General features: G+C 38.3%; 1 protein-coding gene and 1 long non-coding RNA gene across 5 annotated transcripts in view; one reads left to right on the top strand and one right to left on the bottom strand.

The window, feature by feature from the left end:
- Positions 1-230: 230 nt before the first annotated feature.
- The window catches only part of LOC116085770, a 58,060-nt gene continuing 40,706 nt past the window's right edge, over positions 231-17,584 (top strand). The window contains exons 1-3 of one of the 2 annotated variants that reach the window (XR_004116709.1): positions 231-281; positions 4,639-4,750; positions 15,466-15,598. This is a non-coding gene — a long non-coding RNA (uncharacterized LOC116085770). Of the gene's footprint in view, positions 282-4,335; positions 4,399-4,638; positions 4,751-15,465; positions 15,599-17,584 lie in introns of those variants that run through there. The other variant, XR_004116710.1, reaches the window with a different exon arrangement.
- Positions 337-17,584, bottom strand: part of Il1rap (interleukin 1 receptor accessory protein) — a 142,963-nt gene continuing 125,715 nt past the window's right edge. The window contains exons 11-13 of one of the 3 annotated variants that reach the window (XR_004116708.1): positions 8,492-9,067; positions 8,120-8,201; positions 337-2,913 (exon numbers count right to left, since the gene is read on the bottom strand). Coding sequence is in view for 2 of the 3 variants with exons in the window: in XM_031363558.1 (XP_031219418.1) it covers positions 8,355-9,067 (713 nt within the window). In the remaining variant the exon portion in view is untranslated. Of the gene's footprint in view, positions 2,914-7,775; positions 9,068-12,778; positions 15,819-17,584 lie in introns of those variants that run through there. The other 2 variants (XM_031363558.1, XM_031363560.1) reach the window with 2 other exon arrangements.

Genomic DNA, 17,584 nt, shown 5'->3' with positions numbered 1-17,584 from the left:
AAAAACACAAAATACAATTCTTGTCCTACTTCTTACTTTGTAGATACTAGTTTTGTTGTCTTTAGTCCTTATGGTAATATGGAACTAGATTTTCTACTCTGTCATATGAAAGATTACAGTTGGATGATGTGTTCTGGAAAGTACCCATAGTGGTCTTTATTTCCTTCAGGTTCCTTGATGATGATGATGACGATGATGATGATGACGATGATGATGATGATAATGATGATGATGATGGTGACAATGATGATAATGGAGAGGACAATGACAGTGATGTTATGGTAATGATGATGGGATGATGATTACGACGACAAAACAATACCACCACATGTGTAATTACAGATTTTAGAAGTTCACATTTATTGTATAATTTTACCCTTACAACAATTCAATGAGGTAGATATTATTTCCACTTAACATGAAGAGACTGAGAATTTGAGAGCAAACATGTGCTATTGAAATGCACATTCACTATAATAACTGTGAACCCAAAGCATAGTCCTGACTCCAAAGTAATATTGTATACCATATAAAGCTTACAATGGGAATGACTGTCTACTTTTGTTTCATGAACCCTGAATCCACACAATATCTTACTCTAGTGAGTACCGAGGAGATTTTACACATTTTGCCTTTTATCTTGGTGCTTAGAAGTAGGGAAATAGGGCTTGATTGTCCTCAGGATCTTCTTAGACATCATTTAATGCAATTTGCCAATAAACAAGTGACTGCTTTAGGAGACTGATTGTAAGCAAATAATAAACACTAAGACTATTATTGTCTTTTTTGGTTATTCATGTTAGTAATTCTATTTACTTTTGTAATTTTATGTCCTTTATTGTTGTTTCCTTAGTATCTCATAATCAATATGAAACAATATGAAAGCCAAGAATTAGAAATGCTAAAAGATTTCTTTATCCTTTCCTTTAAACAAATAATTCACTTCCAGCATTTGGCAATGAATTTCAAGTCTTACACTTTAAGGAGGACGAGTGCTATCCATGATATTAGCATTTATTTTTCCATTTCATTTCCTATGTATAAGGTATAATTATTGAATTTTCATTGACTACTGTTCAGTTCAGAAATTATAAATGTCCTTAAAGCAGTCATCCTTAACAAAATCAAATATCTAAAACTTTTGGGAGAGGATTGGTTGTCTGTGGCACACCACATGTAGGCACAATTGGCCTCAAATACTAAGTTCACGTCTGTCTCAGAACCACTTGCCCCTGGCTCTAAAACAAGATAGGCCTGATACACAGCTATCACAATTTAAAATAAATCAATGAGTTAAATAAATGAAAGTCAGGGGTTATTTTAATTTTGTTTTGGAGTGGGTGATTGATTTTAGTACTTATCCCAGGCTGGCCTCGAACTTACCGCCTCTGACACACAGAATAGTCTGATATTGGAACTGCATGGATGCTCCCCTACGCATGTTTAAAATTTCTACCATATATTTATGAAGTGTTCAAATAACTATTATCCAGGGAGAGAGAAGCACAACTCATGATCTGCCGGCAGATTTTTTTTGCAAACTTCCACCTTTCTATTTATGCAAACTTTTCAGAAAGCAGTTCTCTATATTTTCAAATTTTGAAATGTTTGAAATATTCAAAGCAAAACTATGTGAACTATTCTTAGAAGGGTTTTGGATAGTGAGCAGTTTCTTCAAGACACCAAGAAACAAAGTCCTTCTTTGTTCAACACTACAGGCTGTTCTCATGTCTCAAGGCTCTGAAATATAAATCTTTGCCAAACCAAGAAGAGCTTTAAATTATTACCAAATGATACTGTATACATTAGAAAATCTGTATAAAAGCTCAAATATTTAATAGCAGTAGAACCCAATCAGAAAGAGAGAAAACACAAGGAGAGTAGTCACAAACTCCATGACACCCACATGGTACTGTTCTCCTTCTTCATCTGAGCTATTCCCTGTTTAAGTCTTCAGATAAATGGATCAGTGGTGCTTCCTAATGACCATGTTACATGCTCTGCTGTGTTCTAAATGCCTTCAATTCTTCTGAGGGTCCCTGAATTTCCAAAATGAAACGGCTCATTTGCAGACAGTTTAAGCATCACATTCTTATAGTACTTACCTAAGCCACTAAATAGGAAGTAACCAAATATAGCAACTTTCAACTTTTTTTCAACCAAGTTTACAGAAACTGTAATTATTATCACATGGTCTGTCAACATCTTCATTTAGAGAACATTTATATGCAAGCTTTATTTTTTTTCTGTGTGGGGTTTCATCTTGATATCTTGGCACACACGTGAACATCAAAGTCTTTTGTTTATTTCATTATATGGAGTAATAGAAGATTGACGTTCCTTCCTAGATTTATCAGTTTACATAAGTATCTCATCCTCATCTCATTTGTAGAAGACTATACCATGTGGTCATAAAATTAAATGCAATCTTCCCAGTGACACTAGAATATATTTTGTAGCCTTCTCTATGACTCCAGAACCCTAACTCTAGGAGCTAGTTCTAGTTAATAAAATATCAGAGAAAGAAAATAAGGAGTATCAATTTATGTTCAATATAGGACAACTGCAAGCTACACATTTCACATGTCAAGGACACAAAACTGTAAGCCCCTAAGCTGGACCCTTAGCATCAGCAGAAATAAAATGTGTAATGGGGAAGTTATTGAAGTATTAGCCCAGCATAACTTATCTTACTCTAATACAGACAATGGCTGGAACAATCCCACCAAGTTCCAAAGAGCAGTGTTTGATAGTTCATAGATTATAAATACATTCTACCAACCACTCTATTCGATTGTTTGCTTATGCTGAGACAATTCCAAGGGCTACACAGGCCCTTCATTTTCAGCTATTGCCTGCAAACACTGTTAAAAGGATGATTTGTGGTCCTCCTTGACTGGAGAAAATCAGAGCCTACAAGGGTAAAAGAGAGGTAAAAATTAATGGTTCTTAAACAATTTGTGCATCAGAATCACCCAAGAAGTTTACATGGAGTTCTGCCCAGCCTTTGTGAAGTTCATTTAGTTTATTGTGGTAGCAGCAGGAAATGTGCATTTCCAGATGAGTACAAATTGCTGTGATATGAATGATTAAAAGAATACAGCTTTTCAAGGTTAGGGTAAGTTCAATCTTTCCCCCTTAAAATCTGAACAACACTCTTGGAAATATGAAAAGTGTTAAAGAATATTGTAGCCAAGAGTTTTCTAAGTGTGGCACACACATGGGTTACCTACCTTATTCAAATTACAAAGGGTATGCTCTAATAAGGCAAATTGCTGAACTGTGATCCCTAAATTCTGCAAGAACCACTGTTGTGAAAGACCTGCATTCTTGTCTTCAGTGTCCTAAAAGGGACTCTTAGATACATCAAAGTTTGCAACCACTATCACAGGGACGATTTATCCTATGCATGTTTTAATAATTAATTGAAGTTATTTCTAAAATGGAATCTTAGTTTATCCAAGCACTTTAAATCACCTACCTGGAAGTAAATATATCACAACTAGAGGTTTTAATACTTATAAAAGGAGGTCACTCTGGAACTCATACTGTGTATCAAAGCTTCAAAAAATTATACTTTAGTTTTAAGGTACACAGTTAATACATTTTTATATTTATTTACTTTGAGAAAGTTCAAGTATGATGTCAGAGTCTAGAGAAACTATTATAACAATTATAGCTTTTAAAGTTATATGTAATAAGTAAACAACTTGTATAAAATCATAATACAAGGTTATATGATCCACTATACACTTGATATAACATGTCTCTGTGTATAGAGCTTTCTTATGATGGCTAATATTAGTTATTAACTTGAATACATGCAACATTAACTAAAACCCAAGCAGCTGGGCATGCCAGTAAGGGATTTTCATAATTAGATCATTTAAAATAGAAACAACTACAATAAGTCTGGGCCACACCTTTTGCTTGCGATCCACAAAAAAAGTACATTGAAGAAAAAAGGCATTTGAGTTTTGCCTGCTTGCCCACACTCCTACAGACAAGTTCTTCTATATTATATATTGTTGAGCCATTTTCCTATTGGTAATAGAACCCATTTATTTAAGATATCAGTGTAGACTAAAAACCAGCAGCTCTTTAAGAATTTTCTAGGATTCCAGAAATATATTGAGAGTGCTGAGACATCCAGTATTGTAGACTAAACAACTCCCACATTTTTAGCCTGTCCATTGGGATACTGTCATTGCTGGACTGCCTGGACTATACCCTATAAGCCACTATAATAGAACCCTTGCCCCTCTACAAATTTCATTCCATTTGTTCTGTTTCCATAGAGATAAGCTACCTGTTTCTTCTATTGTTACATACACAGTTGTGACAAGATAGTTTCACTTAAGACTTAGAATAATATTTCTGTCATATGGATCTGCCAAAGTTAGTTTCAGATTTGGTTCTGGAAAGTATGTTAAAAACCTAAATTAGAGGCCCAAGAGTATCAATAACTGGCTGTGCACGATTGGGAAAACCACTTAACCTGGATAATATTTTCTTGCTCTGTGTTGAATCAGAATATTTTATGAAAATAAAAAAGTATTGCATATGTATTAAGCTTATAGTATGTCATTTAATGCTGAAAAACATTCTGTGAGATTAATAATATTCGTTCCATTTTAGATAGCAGAACATGAAGGCTAAGAAAGATTATACTCCAAGAGAAAAGAAAGAAGGATGACTGTGTTTGACTTAAAATTCATGCTCCTAAATAGACAACATTTCTTACATACTGGTATGTATATTTAACCAATAATTATGTGATAAGTAGTCAGAGCCCATGAGAAAAAATCTTATTATTTGCATTGTTGAAATATATGACAATGAATATAACTTTATTATGGGATGATGGTTAAGGAATAATCACATTAATTTCTGAGTCTTCCTTCATATGCTGAATATATAGATCTTTATATTTCAGACTCTTATATAGCCAAATGCTCTCAAATATGACTTTATGTTGCTAAGCCTGTACTTAGCATCTTCAAAGAAAACCTGTACTTAACATCTTCAAAGAAAATCAATATCAAAATTTAGCTTTGAGAGTACCAAAATTACATAGTTATTTAAGAGAACTTGTATTTCGTATTCATACTTCTTGCCTTAGTTCTTTATTTTATTTTATTTTACTTAAAAAGCTGAGTTCAAATACTTTGTCTGTAGGACCTAGAGAAATCAATCTCATGCCTACTGGGAACCTCGCTCCCTGCTGCCTAGCCTTCATAGAGTCAGAAGGTGCTGTTGCAGGCTGCTGGAAAGGAAAGCTATCACAATTGTCTTACTTAGCACTGACCCCTGATGATACAATACCAGCCTCCCAGGTTACCATATGCCCACTGTTGAACAGAGGCATGGTGCTTACGGGAAAACCATTTTCTGATTGGACTTGAGGCCTGTCACATGACTGATATTTAATACATTCCTAGTATTTAAAATATGTCAAATCCCATGGCTGGGGAGATGCATTGGTGGAATTTGCCATTGTTATATTGTTAAATGGTCAGGTTGAGAAACAAACTATATATTTAAAACAATGGACCTGTGATGCTTTCAGCTTTGATCAGAAAAGTTCCTTTTTCAGTGGGTTGGAGTTCTTTCAGAAAGTCATAACTAGTCAAATTGACAAGAATAAATGATTGGGAATACTCAACTCTAAATAGGGTACCTTTATCAATAGCCCTGTTGAAACGTAGGCAACACTATTTAAGAGGAAGCATGATATACAAACACACACGCACACGCACATGCAAACGCACATGCACACACACACACATACACGTGTGTACACACACATACACACTAGAGAATGTGAGAGATTGGTATGACATACTTTGTTTTAGATATGGCATGTTTATTATACTTAAAACTCATAGCAGTTTTTATGGCAAAATCCAAATAAATTCTAGCATGATGGTGGACAAGCTGTTGTGCTTCCAGGATTTAGACAGATCATCCTTATTTTGGACAGTGGCACTGGTGTCTTCTGCTCTACTGGATGGCCCTACATCCATACATGTATTGGTAGCTGTACTTTGTGTATGATTTTTTTTTAAAGACTTGAAGTTAGGACAAGGACTTATCAGGATCAAGGAAGCACTGGTTAAAACAATTGAGGCTAGCAGTAGATATGATTATCTTTAATTGTATACATACGTGAATTTTTCTTTTCTTTACTAATACTTTAAATAATTATCTACTTTTATTTTGTGTATATGTGTGTACTTAGTATATGTATGCATACCGCTTATGTGCTCAAGTCCCTAGAAGTAAAAAGTAATTGGATTCTCTAGAATGTGAGTTACAGACAGTTGTGAGCCACAGTCTCCTCTCCTCATAGAATTTGAAGCCAAGTGTATTATCCACTTTCTGATGGCTAACATGAAGCCTTTGAACATCTCTTCACAAAGTAATGCAACATGAAATGAGAACTCTCCATTGAGCTGAGTCATTTCTTCTGAGTATCACAGCTATCCCACCATAAGGAATGTTTTAGACAGTGGGAGTTCTAGTTAAACAGATAAAATGAAGGATTTTCACACGTGTTTTATCACTGTACAACTCCCTTTGTCTTTGATTGAGAGACTGGCTCTGGGCCAAACTCGCTAGCAGTAAAGGCTGCTGTAAAGGAGTGATACCTCCTATCTAATGTCACCTACTGCCTACTGCTGTTTTAGATCTGCTTCTCTTCAGACACATTGGGTTTTGTGCTTGTAGGTTTCTTATAGTAAGCAGGCAAATTACAGAGCTGGAAAAGGATACAAGATTCTCAGCTGTCTCCTGGGCTGGAGGATTCATTAGATCAACACTATTATAAAGGCCAGGTGTTTTCAGCTTGGAGAAGGAATGTACGTTTCTCATATGTTCTCACTTGTGTTGTCCTGAGGTCAGAGTTGCCCAAGGCACTTGGACCCCTATTTCAGCATATATACTTTGGCTGAGTACTTTTGCCTGAGATTACATCCTAGTGACCCTCAGGATGGATAGATCTCACACATAAAGGGTTTTTTATGTTTTTTTTTTTGTTTGTTTGTTTTGATTCTTTGACTTTGTTTTACAAATTTAAGCCAGGGTTTAATTGAAAGCATACGTTCAAATATTGATGTTTGGAAACTCATAAAAGAAATTGGGCAATTTGTTATGCAGAGGCTAATTCGGTGGCAACAACCAAACGGAAGTGAGGAAACACTCACGTGTTCTTTAGTTATCTGCAAGCTCAAGGGCTCCAGATTGGTCCCTTACTTGAGGGCCAAGTGCCATTTATCGTTTCTTGGCATGTGATTGCCTGTAGGGAGACCCTACTTGTCTGAAGCTGCACTTTGTCCTTGTTGGTACTAAAGTCCATGGGGGTTAAACTGTATTTGCTCCCTTTTGTTCCCTTTTCCGTTACCTTCTGGCCCTTGGAGGAACTTGAACTCAACATCCATTTTCAGAATTGTGAGGAAAAACTGTAGGCACCAAACTCTACCTGCAGTTCCCTGCCAGGACTGAATTTTTCTGCTATCATTTAAAGAAAACAAGATTCTTACTTAAACTTATCCTCTCATAGAATTCCAACTCACCGGCTGTGCCACTTCCATAGACTTCCAATTCCAGTCAGAAAAAGAAAGAAAAGAACAACCACCACACCAGATAGCCCTCACCATTCCTATCTAATTTAAATCTCAATTTTCTGAACTGTAATGTTCTTTGGATTTGAATATAAACACCAGAAAATGCAAATTGAGAAGAGAACATTTAAGATATCTTAGTACAAAAGACATGGCATAAAAATATACCTTTATTGAGACCACCAACAAAAAGCATACCACTTACAGGGGGCAATGGGAAGCAGGAATTCCTATGGGAAGATTTGGGCCCTGGGGACTAAAATGTGCTGTTGGTGTGCAGTTGAGCTCTGTCCACCAGAACCTGCTCCTTTTCAAGTCACTCCTTGGGGTACACACACCCTGTGAGTGTCAAAGCCTTGGTCTTTTGGGTGCACAAACCCTGTGAGTGTCAAAGCCCAAGTATACTTCACTGTCCCATATCACAAGGAGACACCAGTTCTTAGCTACTTTTGAACCGCTTGGCAAGATCAGACTCTAAGCAACTTTTACATACTGACCTTCTAGGGCCCGAGAAGAGTGTGCTCTTCCAAGGCCATTAGAGGCAATAACTGGATACAGGTGCTTCAGGTCTTTTGTCTCCTAGAAATAAATAGTTTTTAAAAAAAAATCAATAAAAGGGGGGACACAAATCTGATAGTCTATTAAATGATTAAAAGTGTCAATTATTCCTAAAAGTTTGCGACCCAAAGAGAGTTGGTAGAAATAGCAGCCACCACCCTCCACATAAAATGATTATAAGATATAAAAGTCATTGTTATTGGATAAATCTGTAAAATGGTGGAGTGTAAGTGCTGAGATCTGGGGAGCGGGTTCGGGTCTTGTGCCATTTTGTATCCACTGACTTTCAGACTCTTGGAGAGCAGGCTTACAGAGGTGTGTTTCCCACTGGGGATGAGTGTGCATCTCTGCCCGGCTCTTGCTCCTGAGGTGGCTTTCTCCTTCACAGTAGGTGACACAGCAGCGACAGGCTGCTGAGGGCTTTCCTCGGTGCTTGGACATAGTGCCCGGGGCTGGCTCTGCTCCAGACACCCTCTCCGAGCTTGGGAGTTCTGGGGGCTCTTTCAAACGACTTCTCCTTTGAACATGATCCAGACTGATGTCAGACTGAGAAGAGCAGCTCTCATTCCAGCCAGAGCTGGCGCTCAGACTTCTCAGGGGAAGAGCCAAGCGCAAGGCCTTCCAGAACTTGGAGCCAGAATGTTTGGATTTTTCTCCCTTCCAGCTTACAAAAGAAACAGACTCCTTCAACTGCATGATGCCTGGGTGGGGTTGCTCAAGAGGACGGTACTCCACTACAATGAGCTTAGTGGCAATGGAGTTCTGGCACATGACACCCAGCTTAAACTCCAGCATGCTGATGCTCTTCTCTGTCACATAGTCCGGACTCAGGACAACAATCATCCTTCGGCTCCGCTGAATGAAATCAAACACTGCTTCCACGGTATCTACAGGGAAATGGAAAGATAGCATAGCATCTGGGAATAATGTCTCATACCCAGTTGGTCATTGCCCTGACCACAAAAGATGGGCATGAACAATTCTGAAAAAATAACGTATCATTACTAAATAATCTATCCAGTTGAGAAATCAAGTAATTTTATTAAACAGTCATCGAAGGTGGATGGAGGGAGGGAGTTGGGAGATATCAGGAAGGGGTTGAATAACGGAAAGGGGATCAGGCATAGGTAGATCTGGGGAATTAGAACCAGAATGTAGGTAGTCCACGGAACTTGGCATGGAGGGGACATCTCTAGGATGTCCCAGAGACCTGGGATGGGGGATGCTCCAGGGAGTCTATGAGGGTGACTCCTAGAAGTAAGGGGATATGGAGCCTGAAGTGGACCCCTCCTGTAGGAAGGCAGAACTTGTAGTGTCAGGACAAGGACACCTATCAACCCATAAAGCCTTTGACCCAGTGTGTATCCTGCCTACAAGAAGTGCAGTGACAAAGACAGAGCAGAGTCTCAAGGAATGGCCAAGCAATGACTGGCCCCAGTTGAGACCAACCCCACGGGCAAAAATCAACACCTGACACTATTAATGATACCCTGTTATGAGGAGCCTAGGATAACTGTCCTATGAGTGACTTCACCCAGCAGCTAACTTGAAACAGATGCAGAGAACCACAGATAAACATTAGACAGAGCTGAGAAGTCTGTGGAAAAGTTAGGGGAGGAACTGAGAAACGCAGAGGAGACAAGGATTCCACAAGAAGATCAACAAATCTACTAACCTGGGTACTTGAGGGCTCCCATAGACTGAATCACCAACCAAAGAGCATGCAATGGCTGGACCTAGGCCCCCTGCACATATGTACCAGGTGTGCAGCTTAGTCTTGATGCTAGTACCCCAACAACTGGAGTAGGGACTGTCCCTGTATCTGTTGCCTGCGTGTGGATCCTGTTCCTCTAATTGGGCTTCCTTGTTTGACCTCAGTGTGAGATGATGTGCCTAGTCCTGCAGTGACTTGAAGTGCCAGTGTGGGTTGGAGCCCATAGGCACTTCCCCCTTCTCAGAGGTGAAGAGGGGGTGGGCTGAGGGAGCCTGTGTGTGTGTGTGTGTGTGTGTGTGTGTGTGTGTGTGTGTAAGTGAGGTCTGGGAAGAGAAGGGGGTGCAAATGGGATGTAAATTGAATAAATAAATAATGGGATGAAAAGAGAGAAAAACAAATGGAAAATTAGCATATTAAAGGGAAACAGAAAAGAAGGGTATCTTGAATTTAGTGTCTCTCCCTACAGAATACCCCCTTCCATTGCAGATGTTGTCTTCATGAAAACATCATCCCTATCATAAATTTGAAATAAATGAACGATTTTTTTAAAAAGCTCACTTTCTCTCTCTCTGCTTATAAATAATTTCTTCCTTTTTTTTTATTTCTATAAGTTTTATCTGGTGGTCTTTGATCAAATATCTTCAAATGTCCCCAGAATCTAAGCACTATTGTGATGTTACTGAATTTTCTTCTTACCTCTGGTTTAAGTGATTTCAGCTATTTCCTCTTATTCTATAAAAGACTTAATTTCAGGAACTCCCATTCCTTATCATATGCCTGTGAAGAGTAATTTGACTTGTATATATGTCTTCTAGAATAATATTTTGAATAACAATGAACATAGTTGCTTCTTCAGAACCTTTGATTGACAGAATATGAAGGGAATTACCACCTCCCCACATCCTGAGTAACAGCTGCCCCTAGATATTTAATTAACATTTCGGACACAGTACTGGTCTTTTATCAACTAGAATGTCCTTTTTTCCTTGCTTCTTCCTTCACACTCTCACTTTTTTTTGTTGCTTCAATTTTCTTTTTTTCTTGTGTGTGTGGGCTTGTGTGTAAAGAAGTAGCCTGAAGGTCAATTAAAGAGCTGAATACCACCGTCATGGTTAAGAATCAATCAATTAATAAAGACTTCTGGCGGAGTATGCCGTTCTAATGTTTGCTGGTGGGATACACACAGCCCCAAAGTGGGGAAACTGTCTTCAAATTAATGCAGTATTAACTAACTGTGAGATGCAGGGGCTTAGAGAATATGGTTAAGGGAAAGGAAATCCACCCATGTGACTCTTAGTGCTCAAAACTTTAAAACACATGCCAGTCAGTATGCCAGCCATTATTGAGGCTGTATTTACGTTTCTTCGGCCTATGGAGACCCTAAGAGTTTGCAGTGAGTTTGGCATTCGTGAAGTATACAGGAATGAGGGAGCCAGGATCCTTATCCCTGATTCACTCTGTGATGAGTGAATTTAACTTGTTTAACTGAAAATTGGGAGGTTTTTTTGTGGTTGTTGTTCTGATATTGAAAGATAAACATACATTTTCAGTTCTTAAGAGGCACATGTGTGTATGCAGACATGCACATGTGCACACATGTGCTTTGGTAACTGCCTTGTTCTATCTCCCTCTACTAAGACTTTATGAAATTGTGTTTAATACATTAGAGAATGCATGTGTGAAGATTCTGCTGTTCTACCTGCATCAAAAGAAATCTTAGGATCACATGGATAGATATTCAACATAGTAAACTTAAGCGTATATGTAACAGCATCACAATGATTATGTTAGAAAAATGTCTGTTCTTTTCAATGGGATAACCATGAATGAGAATAAAACAAATATCTTAAGCATTGTCTTGGGGCTTTGAGATTTTTGTTTTAAATGTACCTTTCAAGAAAGTGGAAGTTTTCTTTTTGAAAGAGGACAATATGATTGTAAGGTTGGGTCAGCAGATAATGTGCCTGTCAGTCTGTGTTCAATCCCTGCACAGGATATGAGAACTGACTCCTGGGAGCTCTCCTCACCCTCAACTCATACTTACCCCACACACCCACACACTGGAATAGCAAGTAAACATGTAACGATTTAATTTTTTAAATCCTTAAAAAGAATAGTTGAATAAAGAAGATCAGGTACTGACCACATCTTTCATATCATTCTTCAAATTTTGCTTACATAAAATATCTAATTAGTATTGTACGAAACTGGGTGAAGAAAGTGTCTTAAGAAATCTAATTAAGCAAGTGACAGACAGGTCGATGACCCTCATGCAATGCCATTATTGAGTTTTCTATATGATCACCATTGAAGGGTGAAGTGACTTAACACTGGTTACCATTCATCCAATGTAAAACATACAAACACAAAATGGAATATCATGTATATTTCCTGTAATGGGGGACCTATATGTGCATAGTGGAGAATTTTGTTATCATTCAACCCTGCCTGACAGTTGTTGATTAACTGAGTAGAAACCTGTTTGCTCACAAGTTTGGTCCTTGTATCTTGGCTCCATCCTTTTGTGATTGCAAAGAATTATCTATATATTAGCAGAGTTTGAAACTACAACCAGAGACATAAGTGTTATTTTATTTTAAAGCCACACTAACTGTGGCTTCTGCATCCCCAAATCCATACATGTATACCCCTATCCTAGGGCACTGAATAATCCATTTTATTTAAGCAGTTCTTTTACTTATATGCAAATAGAATGTTCTTGATATAAAGCTCACATTTTCCTTAGTCTTTCCTCAATAAATATTTAACTATTATAACGTCTTTCATTTCTTTTTATAACTATAATCACTCTTTTTCCTCTTACATCTCAAGCCCAAACATGAACATAAAGACACAAAACACATGCACAAAATAAAATTCAAAGGTGAAAATAAATGGTTTATTGTAAAAATATGTAAATATACAAATCAAATGAAAATGAAAAATACACGTTTATGAATAAAATTAAAAAATCGTCTTAAAGTACTATAACCTATGGAAATAAATGGGTAGTTAACAAGTGGAGTGACCTTTTATTTCTCAATAGAAGTCAGTACCTTTTTTATTAGCATCCCTGGGACTCATCTAAGGTACAAAAGAGAATTAAATCACACGTGGCTGTATACGTATATACTCTATATAGCATGGTTCTTTGTTAACCTGGGTACAGAGGTTCTCATTATCATAAATACAAGTGTGTGCCCCCTCTCTGCTGTTCTGTTGAAGCATCTTCTAAAACGTATATATACAAGAGTCTTGAAATTAAGTTTTCTTAGGATGAAATATGTTATTTAGATTTGATATGCTTTATGCTATAGCACTAGAGTGGGCTCAGAATTAGAGGGACTATAAATAGAAAAAACATGGAGGTGACATAATAGTGGCTGAGATGAATACAGACTCCAACCATGCAGAAACTACACAGTACAGAGGGAACAGTTTGTGGTGACGACCCTGGCCCTTGCTCTCCCATAGCCTATGCAGAAGTTAACATTCAAAGCTTATGTGGAACTTATTTAGTACTGTGATTAAAAGATTATTAGTGGAAATGGTAATTATTTGAAATAACAAAAGCAGCATTAGCAGTTCTAAATGGTTAGATGCAAGAACGACACTATATCATAGTTTGCAGTCAAGGATTCAGAGGGGAACTCTTTTTAATTTGAAGTAATCAATCATTCTAACATAAAGCAATGGTTAACTTTGGGCTTCAGTACTGATGAATAAGTGATTTTAGAATTGTTTATTAACATTATTAACAAAACTTGGATAAAGTCTTCCTTAAATTATGAGCCATGTTTAATAGATTACTCAGACTCCTTTATAACTATATCTGTTTTTCTTCATCAGTCCACATATCTTAATTTAACTTCTATTCTAAATGTGTCTTCAGGTAATAAAATAGAAACTCAAGCAATATTAGATGATCGTTGTTGAGCAGTGGAAATGGGAGATTCAGAGACAAGAGATTCCCCTGCAACCCAGATCAGCTGTTGAAGCATTAAGTCGTTCATATTAATTTAGGGGAGGCAAGAACTATGGCAACTATATACAGAAAGGCAGGAATTCACAAATGGAACAGTAATGAAATGAAAACACCAACCCAAAACCATAACATAATTAACATAATTTAAAGATTGAACACTAGTTCTACTGGACTTTAATATTTTGCCAATGGCTACTGAAAGATGTATGTGTGTGATTAGGTAAAGCCCAAAATAATACACATAGATAATTTATAAGCAGGTGGATATACACACATACATGTAATTTGTAGATACTTCTATATACATAGACATATAAAATTCATGTGTACAGAGATCATATATGTATATATGTATATACATATATACACATGTTAGATATGAAATAGAAATTGGTCACTCTAAATGTAAAGGCTGTACTTGGCTTTCACTTTTACAAGTCTGAGGAAGAATGAAATTCTGCCTAAAACTAATAAAACCACTTCATAATTAATGGCTTGCAGGGTGATTCATTTAGAGCAAGGTACCACAGGTACTGGACAATTAATTATTATGAACAATCATTCTTTTGGAATAGTAATGCCAAAAGGAAACTCAGTACCTCTCATCTCCACTTCATAATGAAGAGTGTGTGAATAAGTGAGGATTAACTACTTTCCTGGCTTTCCCCTCAGTAAGGTCGGAATTAACGAACAAACTGCAAGCATTCTCTTCTGTGCTCATTCTTCCCATGTGAAAAATGCCCTGCACGCATTTTTGCATTTTCTCACTCTCCATTAGCACCATTAACAGCTTCCCCTCAGACTGTGCCAAGTGTGGCACTGCCTATGAGATATGAGTGATAGATCCAATAGATAGGGTGATGAAGGGACAAGTATAGACCTGTCTATCTGTAGACAGTTGAGAAATTACTATGATAAAACAAAAGCCATGGCTTTTTCAAGTTTATAAATATGATATCCATTACCTGAGATGAGAGCAAATGGGGTTTAGTAGCAGGAAGGCAGTATGCCACTTAATCAGTCATGAGGAACAGCTGTAGATTTTGACTGTTAGTCTTGCTGAGGTGGTAGATTCAACAGACACAGAAGTGAAGGAATGAAATAGCCTCAGCTCGCACAGATTTAGTCCCTGATTACAGGCTTAATGGATGATAGGAAAGAAAAGAAAATTAAAGGACAGTCCTACTGAGAAACAGGTGATACTCCTGTCAGCAGGTAACGTATCTTTAAGAGGAGCTTTGAGTCACTGGGCAAAGTGGCTCCATAACATTGAGATGTCTGCAAAGAGACAGAAAAGAGGGAAGAACAGAGGTGGAGGATGCATCAGAGACATCTTTACTTGAAAAGATGATGATGGCTTTTTGAACTGGTGACAGACTGTGGAGTCCATCATTGTAACCCTCGGTATTGTGGAGAAGCAGGCCTGCCAGTCGTACAGTCCAGGAATGTTTTCCTCCAAGGAGGCTTAGACAGGACTCTTTTTCTGTCTATGAAGCCACAGCCTAGGAGGGAAGAGGGGGCCCTTCCTCCCATAAACCCCTTTGTTCTTTTCACCCCCCTCACTTTCCCTTTCATACATTTTTCAGGGATGAGTAGGAGAGACCCTGCTTGTCACTGCTAGACCACCTGGGACTCTTCTTCACTGGCATGGCCACCTGCAGCTGTTTCCAGAACCTGCCCTGAGGATACTTGGATTTCTCCCCTTTCCATTTAATGACCGTGAGCACCGTCTTAGCCCGCTTCAGCTCTTTCACCTTCATGTCCTTCACAGCTTTGTACTGCACTAAAATGACGTTGATGTTGCCCTGGGAGGCCATATTTTCTAGGCCAGCCTTGAGCTCCAGAAGGGCTTGTGTTCCCTGGAGCACGTAGTTGGGGCTTAGGACAACCAGGAGTCGTCTGCTTTTCTGAATGAAGCTCAGGGTCTCATCTGTGACAACTGGGAAAGAAAACACCATGGGGATTAGTGTTGGCCAAGAACTACCTGACACACAGAGCTGAAGGGTAGAAGGCAGGGAGACTTGGAATGACAGCCTGGGAATCAAGGCTGAAACACCTTTATCAGCGACACTCCTTGTGACTTCCTCTTTAATCTAACCACACTGTCCCCGTAAAGTCACTCTGCTGAGGGAAAATTGAGTCATAAATAAATGACCCACTCACAAACATTTCCAAATAACTAAAACCAAAATATGGTGGAATATGGTGGGCTCCTGCTACCCAGTCCTCAAAAGGCACTGCTTGAACCAGGTGGACTAGATATATTATAGTGACATCAGGTTCTTCAAATAGTGTTGTAGCCCAGACAAAGAGACTCCTGAAAGAATAAACTATCTTCTAGGAAAAGTATTCAAACAAATATGAACTGCAGAGTCAAAGCCCCCAAGTTGTAGCTGCAGCTAAACAAGGACAACACCAAAGAATGTCGAATTTGAGTCTCTCTCTCTCTCTCTCTCTTTCTCTCTCTCTCTCTCTTTCTCTCTCTCTCTCTCTCTCTTTCTCTCTCTCTCTCTTTCTCTCTCTCTCTCTGCTTATGTGTATTTTCCTGATGCCAACTGATGTCACTGTTGCTAGATTAATAACTCAAGCAAATGGCATCTTGGCTAGCAGTGTATTCTCCCATCAGCTCCTTAGTTTTCTCTGTTGTGGAGATGAAAGTAAACCATGCATATTTCTCTTTAACCCCCAGTTATCACTGGGCAGCCCTTCATCAGCTACTGCTAGCTGATATGTTTTGCATTTACTAACTTTCAATTGCTTTTCCCAAGTTGAAAAAAAGAGTGCAGAAAAATGGAAATACAGCCTAATTTTATTCAAGGGCTCGGATTAATTCCTGTCACTAAATTCTTGGGACAAATCTATCTCCTCACAGATGCAGAGGGAGACCCACATAATCCTTCACTGGGAGGAGAGACACTCACAAGCTCCAGGCAGTGCAGTGGTGTAGTGGAAACACATATCACACTCCCCCACCCCCAACAGTCATTTCCATTCTTAATCTTCACAGGTGCAGAAGTAATGGGGAAAGACTTGCCAATTAAAATATAACATGTGCAGCTCTGGGGATGGGGATGTGTTTACTCGAAGCATTTCCACTGGTGGCTGACCATGTATAAGCATAGAAAGAGGTCCAAAGGCAAAGTGGCCTCAGGAAGAGCAGCAGAAAGAATTTAAAGAGAACAGGCCCTGCAAGATGCAAGAATAATTATGCATTCTTCAAAGGACTGTCAGTACCCTGTGGAAGGTCTTACCCAGATGTATACTGCAGAGCTTTTCATCACTTTTCACATAGTGGATAAGATACTATCTATGATCAGCTTTGTGGAGGGATAAATAGGAACATGAGTGAGTTGGGCAAATTAAGTATTAATGTGAGTGGAATTTTACCTTTTAACTATGTAAGCGATCATTTCATGATATAAAAACACTAAAGGAGAATCATCTGTGGAACACAAGCACAGTCTTTGAGTGATGGTTGGGCAAATAAGGTGACTGATACAGTAAGTCAAAATGAGAAGAAAACTATGCCTATACCAGGTATCAACTATCTACACGTTAAAAAACAAACAAGCAAAAAAAAAATCACATAAAACATTTAATGTGAACATATTACCAAGGGGGAGGGGTAAAAACCCAAACCAAAAAAGAGCATGCCATGCTCCAGATGGGAGGCAGTGCACTCATACTGAACAGGAGAGGCTTATG

Source organism: Mastomys coucha, unplaced genomic scaffold (genome assembly GCF_008632895.1).
Source record: "Mastomys coucha isolate ucsf_1 unplaced genomic scaffold, UCSF_Mcou_1 pScaffold12, whole genome shotgun sequence".
In the NCBI taxonomy this organism is placed as follows: Eukaryota; Metazoa; Chordata; class Mammalia; order Rodentia; family Muridae; genus Mastomys; species Mastomys coucha.
Note: the sequence above shows the minus strand (reverse complement) of the source record. Positions and strands in the feature narration are given on the sequence as shown.